Consider the following 7,843-nt stretch of genomic DNA (forward strand, 5'->3'; position numbering starts at 1 on the left):
GGGGCCACTTTAAATCTCAACTGGGCCAGGAGACGCTTTCATTTCCAGTTCTCTTTTCGTAGTAGGAAAACAACTCTGTGCACCCTTATTAGCTATTTAATTCACTTTTTTGTTTGTTCGTTTGTTTTTGGGCTGTTTCTGCGGGAGTTTGTAATTCTGCGGCCACCACGTCCGGAAAAGATCAGCCCCGCCCCAAACCCGCTCCCACTTCTCCACCCTCGAGGGGCGGGGCCAAGGGCGCTCCGGCTGCGCGCGCAGCTTCTGTTGCCATAGCAGCCGGGCGGGACGGGAGACGGGGGCTTCCCAGCTCCGGTATCCCGCGGAGAAACGAAACCTGAGGGAGAGAAGTCCCCGGCGCTGCGTAACGTAGACGCCGTGACGCAAGCCCCGCCTGGAGGGCGCGTGCGCAGTGTGACCGTGAGGGCCCTCGGGCGGCCGCGGCGGGCGTTCCGTGACAGCGTGACCTGGAGGTGGGTCCGGGTACCACCAGGAGCGCCCCCCGCCCCCCGAGCCTCCTGGCTGGCAACCCCGCTGTCCAGGGGCTGGGTTCGCCGAGGACCCAAAGGAGCGACCACCCCGGGAAGCATCCCTGGGGGCGGAAATGGAGACTGGTGCCCTCGCGTGAGGCGGGCGAGTGGAAGCGCCGCGGCTCCAGACTGTGGGCTCCCTGGTGGGCGCGAGCCAAGGTAATCCAGGCCGGGTCGAGAGCCCGGGTCCTCCTCCCAGTTTCCGGGGTGCGAGACAGGAGCCGGGACGGAGTGCTCTCCACTCATTTCCGCCCCTGGAAATGAGCTCTTGGGGCGCCCCGGGGCCATGGTGAGCGCGGGAGACGCGCTTGTGTCGCTGGAAGAAGTTGGTCGAAGCACTTCTATAACTCCTCTCCGGGTGTGGACCGGAGAGGGAACAGCTGTGCGGGTTGCACGTTAGGCTCAGGGGTTTTACAGGTGTTCCCCTTGTGGCTTCGGGCGGGGCGCTACGTGACTTTCTGCGGGAGTCCGCAGTATAAGCAGAGTGTTTCTGGCCCACCCAGCAGACTTATGATGCCACAAAGCTCTGTGGAGTGCCTAGTGCACAGAACATGATTCCCAGACATTCTGTCAGCCACACGCTGCGGGCCGCAGAGATGAACTGTGGGTTAGAAGGAAGGGGCTGCCTTGGGAGAAGGAAACATGCCGCAAGAAAGGGAATGCGAGAGGCAGTTGGAAGTGAGCAAGGCAGGGTAGCCTCCGCTTACTGGAAGGTGAGGGAATGAGTTAGGCGGAGGGTCCGGCCGCTGCAAGGCCTTGGGCCTGGAAGGTGCCTGGGGTCTTGCAGGGCGGCTGCAGCAGAGTGAGTGAGGGGCGTGATGATGACAGGTGGCACGCGGCCGGGGTGCAGTCAGGAAGCATGGGTGTGTTGGATCACCGTAGTTGTCCTCCGGCGCAGGTAATTCTATAGATTGCACAGCCCACCTTTAGCCACTGATTGATAAGTGACCGAAATCCAGCTTTTTCCAAAACCTAGTTGAGATGCAAGCATGATGGCGGTGGCCAGTAGGCACTGTGTAGTTAAGACAGAAGAGGCTGTGATGGACTTCACCGGCCCTTGTTGAGGATTTCAGTGAATGCAGAAAGGCCTCGCTGTCGCTTTCAGAATTGTCTGGGTGTGAGCGTAGCTACTAACGGTGCAAATCAAAACAGAAACTCCTAAGTGAGAAGAGATGTTGATGGGTAATCTTGACTGAGAACAACTTTTTACACGTAATTTGTACACACCTTGTGGCAAACAAACTGCTACTAAGGTACAGTAATGACACCTGTTAGTTCAGGGAGTACACACACCGCTAATGTGGACAGGCTTCTAAATAATTGAAACATGAAAAGGTGAAAACTGCACTAAAATATCAATACAAAAGTAAATGCTAGTAGAATACAGTCACCTGGATATTGTTGTACTTATTATGTCAGTAGCACAATTTAAAAAGTATTTTAAAAGTTTATTTGTGAGGCAGAGAGAGTGAGCAGCCATCTGCTAGCTGATTCAGCAAATCCCCACAAAGGCTGGAACTAGGCCAGGATGAAGCTCAGAGCCAGGAACTCAGTCCCAGTTTCCCACAGGGGTGGGAGGGACTCAATTATTTAAACTTTCACCTGTTGCCTCCCAGGGTCCCCATTAGCAGGAAGCTGGAACTGGCGGTGGAGCCAGGGCTTGGAGCCAGGTGCTGGGATTGGACGCGTGGGCACCTTCAGTGCTAGGCTATCTGTCCTAGCTGCTCATTTCTGTTTCCCAAACATTTGTCAGTTTTTCCACATTGAACAAATTTCGATTCAACAGGGTATGCTCAGTGAGACAGAATCCATGATTGAGTCACTTATTGGTGACCATCACATGAACAGGTGTGTAAGACTTGCTGCTCTTTCTGCTGGAACTCACATTTTCCAGCCTACAGCATCCAGCCATTCTCCTTTCTCTTATTCTCCTTTCCCTAGGGGATGGGTGTTCTTGGTTTCTTAGGCAGCATTAGACAGAATGTAGAGTGACTGTGTATTTAATAAAAATACTTTTTCATTTTAAGCTTATGCTGCCAAAGTATGTAAGGAGTTTTAGGAGCAAGAAGAAATAATGAGACTTTAGAGTGTGGAGCTGACCAGCCATATGAGAGACAGGAATCTGGTTTAGAGACATGCCAAGGTGAACTGTTGGTCAGTTTCAGCAACAGGCAGAAAGAGACTAGAGTTCAGGTGCCAAGAGTTTACAGGCAGTTTAATGGTGAGTTTAGCTGGGGACCTGTATTGGTGATTGGAACTACCAAAGTTGCATGTTGATTTTAAGGGTGAAATCTTCATAGAGGAACTATGCAGCAGTTTTAGCAGCCCGAGTAGCAAATTAAGTGGCTTTTGGTAAGATAGCAGGACCAAGTACCAGATTCATGTGCAGGATCTTTTCCTAGAAGGAGATGAGGTATGGAAGGAATGGAAAAACGCTAAAAACCTCTTTTTAGAGCTTGACTGAAGGTCATGTTCGGGGATGAATCTCTGTTTGAGACCACGTGGTTGGTGTCACAGCCTTGGGTAGAGAACTGTGGGGGAGGATCTCGATGGGTTGTTACTGTGATAGTAATAGCTGCTGTTCACTGATGAATATTCTTTGGTATATACTTTTATGTGTTATTATATTGTGTTTTATCCTCTTAAGAAAATGTCAGTCTTTTAAATAAAAAACTGAATTCCATAGTGTAAAGTAGTTTGCCCGAGAGCTGGAATTTGAACCCACGTCTGTTGAGTATCAAAACCACTACTCTTTTTTTTAATTACAGATTGTTGAGTTATGTAACAGTTTGTGCTGGCGTTAGCCATCCCATTTTATGGGGTATGCCATGAGTGTGGTGAGATTTGCTGCTGCCGCTGAGACGTGACTCACCAATAAACTTGATTGATTTAATTATGTGCTTTCTCTTCCCAGATTTTAATTGGACTTGAAAATGAGTAAGAGCAAGAGCAGAAAGCCAGCAGTGCAGCAGACACCAGGTCCAGAGACCTGCAGCCCAGATGTGCTTGCTGACATTTTTGAGCTCTTCACCAAGAACTTTACTTATGGAAAGCCACTTGATGATGAGTGGCAGTTACCAGGTCCTCAAGAGATGTTCACCAGTGAACACACGGAGTTTACTGCCTTTCTTGATTTGAAGAACTCCCTAAATGAAGTGAAAAACCTACTGAGTGATAAGAAACTGGATGAGTGGCATGAACATACTGCTTTCACCAACAGAGCAGGAAAAATCATTTCTCATGTGAGAAAAGCTGTGAATGCGGAACTTTGTACTCAGGCCTGGTGCAAGTTCCATGAGATTTTGTGCAGCTTTCCACTCCTTCCCCAGGAGGCTTTTCAGAACGGAAGGCTGAATTCTGTTCACCTCTGCGAAGCCCCTGGAGCTTTCATAGCTAGTCTCAACCACTACTTGAAATCCCATCGGTTCCCTTGTGAATGGAGCTGGGTAGCTAATACCCTGAATCCATACCATGAAGCAAATGACAATCTTATGATGGTTATGGATGACCGGCTTATTGCAAATACATTGCAGTGGTGGTACTTTGGTCCCGACAACACTGGTGATATCATGACCCTGAAGTATCTGACTGGACTTCAGGATTTCCTGAGCAGCATGGACACCGTACACCTGGTCACTGCAGATGGGAGCTTTGATTGCCAAGGAAACCCGGGTGAGCAAGAAGCTTTAGTCTCTTCTTTGCATTACTGTGAAGTTGTCACTGCCCTTACCACGCTTGGAAGTGGTGGCTCTTTTGTTCTGAAGATGTTTACTTTGTTTGAACATTGTTCCATAAACCTGATGTACCTGCTAAACTGTTCTTTTGACCAAGTCCATGTTTTCAAACCTGCTACTAGCAAGGCAGGAAACTCAGAGGTCTATGTGGTATGTCTCCACTATAAGGGAAGAGAGGCCATCCATCCTGTGTTATCTAAAATGATGCTGAATTTTGGGATCGAAATGACCAGGAAAGCTCTCTTTCCCCATCATGTGATTCCGGAATCTTTTCTGAAAAGGCATGAAGAATGTTGTACGTTCTTCCATAAGTATCAGCTAGAGACTATTTCTGAAAACATCCGCCTGTTTGAGTGCATGGAGAAAGAGGAACAAGCAAAGCTGAATAATTTAAGGGATTGTGCTGTATACTATTTCATGCAGAAATTTCAACTGAAACCTCTTTCCAAAAAGAATTGGTTAGTAAAAAAATCTAACATTGGTTGTAGTACAAATACAAAATGGTTTGGGCAGAGAAACAGATATTTTAAAACTTACAATGAAAGGAAGATGTTGGAAACCCTTTCTTGGAAAGATAAAGTTGCCAAAGGATACTTCAATGGTTGGGCAGAAGAGCACGCTGTCTGTCAGCCCGGGCAGAGCTCTCTGCTGGAAGGCACAGCTTCCAAACTGGAGTGTCACTCATGGCATGTTTTAGAAGGCAAGAAACTGCCAAAGGTAAAATGCTCGCCTTTCTGTGACGGCGAGGTTTTAAAGACTCTCAATGAGGCAATCGAAAAGTCTGTAGGAGGAGCTTGGGATTTGGATTCCAAGTGTGGGCCCACACAGCGGCCGCACTGTCCTTGTGACATTTTTTCTGCAGAACTAATACTTTCTGAGTTGTTTAGCCTCACCAAGTGCCTTCAGGATGAGCAGGTTGTGGAACCCAGCAACCAAGTGAAGTGCCTGCTCGTGGGTTTGCCGGCTCTCCAGAACGTCAAGGTGCACGTGCCAGTGGAAATTCGACTCCTGGAATCGGCTGAGCTCCTGACTTTCAGCTGCTCCTTGCTTCATGATGGAGACCCCGCTTATCAGCAGTTATTTCTGGACTGCCTGTTGCGTTCATTGCAGCAGCTTCAGACAGGGGATGCTATGGTTTTGCCTGTACTGTCCTGTTTAACAAGATTCATGGCTGGTTTGATTTTTGTACTTCACAGTTGTTTCAGATTCATCACGTTTTCTTGTCCCACGTCCTCTCAGCCCCTGAGGACCTGTGCAGTTCTGCTGTGTGTTGGTTATCAGGATCTTCCAAATCCGGTTTTCCAATATCTGCAGAATGTGAATGAATTTTTGAGCACTTTGCTTAACTCTGATTCCTCCCAGCAGGTTTTACAATTTGTGCCCATGGAGGTGCTCCTTAGGGGGACATTACTTAATTTTTTGTGGGATTTGAATGCTGCCATTGCCAAAAGGCATTTGCATTTAATTATTCAAGGAGAGAGAGAAGCAATCAGCAGCCTTCAAGTATGAAATTGAACATGGCCTTTCTGAGATTTAACTTTATGACCTCTTACAGTTTCTCAGTTACTGCATCCATTCACTCTCTCGATTCGGTACCTTTCATTTGGGGAAAGGGCAGCTTCTTCACTTCATCGTTCAGTCTTGCGAATTCTGGAAAGCCATCAGCTCGGTTAGGTCTCTAGGATGTGTCCGTGCACAGGCACAGTTAGGTGAGGTGATGGTGTGCACCCTTTAAACACGCATTGTGTGCATCTGTCAGGGTGGACACGCCTATGCTGCTTATGCAGTCTAGGTGGTCTGAGCTGCTCAGGATGTGCCCCTGTGTCCGTCGTGGGGCACGGCTGGTGTTTGCCAGCTGACTTCCTCTCCTGGCTAGTGCTGTTGATGAGCATTTTGACAGGTCACCGATGAAAGGAGGCAACACTGCTGTCCTTCAGCACTGACCAGGGCAGCTGCGGATTTCGGGGAACTCATCTTAGCAGGTGTCTTGGTGTGCCACCCATTGCCCTGAGACCACTGACCTGGTTATCTTCTATGCTCAGATGAAACTGGGGTGCTGTTCTGTGGGTGTCTAGCCAGCCGTAACCATCCAACTATGAAAGAGAGCGGAGCAGCTTCAAACCAAAGATCATGTTAAAACAGTGAAAAATTGTAATGTCTAAGACTTGTCTGTATCATGAAAAGCTTAATGTAGGTATGGTATGGTGATTTTTTAACCTCTATGAAATAATTTGTGAATGAGAGGATTTTGAAATTTTAAGGTTAGGTTTATAGCCTCATGGGGAATGTGTGAGTGTGATGTGTGAGTGACGTACTGAGGAAGAATGCTAACACTTTGAGAATGACAGTTCAGCACACAACATTTTTTTTTTTTTTTTTTACTGATTTTCCGTGTGGAAATAGCACTTTGCCTTTAAAATAGCCATGAGATGGTTATGTTATTAATTACATTTGATTTCTTTTGATTTGTTTGTATTTGTGCAATGAGCCTTTCTGGCAAACTGTTAAACAGTTCTTCATTATCTTTAAGTTCCACAGAGTGGAGAATACTTATATTCTCACATGTGCATTTTTAGGCATTTTGTTATATGAAAAATAGATTTATTCTCTGATGTATTTGGTTGATAAATATTAATCTGAAAATTTTTCATGTTCTTTGCTATTTTGAGTTCCATTATAGATTCATGAATAAAGTCATTAGCAGAGAGATTTTGTGTTCATCTTTTTTAAAGAGAATCATAGGGGAAGTTAAAAATATAACTTGGAAACAGACTTTTTTTAAAGGAAGGTTTGAATGGGAGTTAATGTTCCTTCATTTCCTCTGATTTGTATTCATTAAAATTTAGGCCTTAATATTGTAATATTTATGGAACGTCTACTTTGGGAGAGAAATTGAGTATGGCGGGGGTGAGGGGTGGGAGGGAAAGATGTGGAGACTGGAGGTAGATTTCTTAAACAAATGTGATTTTTTACTGGTGACTTTATAGAAGTATTTCTAGTTTGTGATGATGCAGCTCTGGCAGAAAACAGATTACCAACAGAAAAACCACTCTTGGGAAACCTCTTTGCACTTGAGTTTTTATGCCTTGTTAGGTTAGGGCTCATAGAAAGTGGTGTTCGTTTTTACTTACTTTAACTGTTTGAATTAGAAGGAAGTAGACATCCTAGGTCTAGGTGAAAACTTAAGCCCCTCAAATAAGTATTAATTATTTTTTAAAACATTGATCTTTATTGCCATACATAACCCTGGAGTATACTAGATTATATTTTTGACAAAGCTGTTGAAATCAGTTGCTGTTGATCTGATGTATTGGGTTCAGGTTGTTTTAAACATGGGGTTGATTTGAAGTTTCAAATTGAAGTGAATGAAAATGGCAGGTCCAGTATTTTACAGGAGTCATTGACAGACAGGGGAGGGGAAATGGTCCCCCGAAATTAGTGAACAGAAAAGGCCCTAAAACATGAGAAAGGATGTAGTGTGGTTTATCAGGGTAGCTACTGTTTGAAATTATTTTTCAGCTGTCTTGAGAGTTTTAATTTAATTGCCGTGGCCTTTGAAAAGTTTTTAGCAGCTAGAAAATT

General features: G+C 45.9%; 1 protein-coding gene across 4 annotated transcripts; it reads left to right on the forward strand.

Moving 5' to 3' along the window:
* Nucleotides 1–268: 268 nt before the first annotated feature.
* On the forward strand, nt 269–6,968 carry CMTR2 (cap methyltransferase 2). Of its 4 annotated transcripts, none has more exons than XM_008257588.4 (2): nt 269–686; nt 3,442–6,968. In XM_008257588.4, the coding sequence occupies exon 2, from the start codon at nt 3,461–3,463 to the stop codon at nt 5,768–5,770; it is 2,310 nt and encodes a 769-aa protein (XP_008255810.2). In that variant the 5' UTR covers nt 269–686; nt 3,442–3,460; the 3' UTR covers nt 5,771–6,968. The 4 variants fall into 4 exon arrangements, with proteins under 4 accessions (XP_008255810.2, XP_051702978.2, XP_051702976.2 ...); XM_051847018.2 differs by having other exon boundaries at nt 269–470; XM_051847016.2 differs by lacking the exon at nt 269–686 and adding an exon at nt 723–1,240.
* Nucleotides 6,969–7,843: the final 875 nt, after the last annotated feature.

The sequence above is a fragment of the Oryctolagus cuniculus genome, chromosome 18 (assembly GCF_964237555.1).
Source record: "Oryctolagus cuniculus chromosome 18, mOryCun1.1, whole genome shotgun sequence".
In the NCBI taxonomy this organism is placed as follows: Eukaryota; Metazoa; Chordata; class Mammalia; order Lagomorpha; family Leporidae; genus Oryctolagus; species Oryctolagus cuniculus.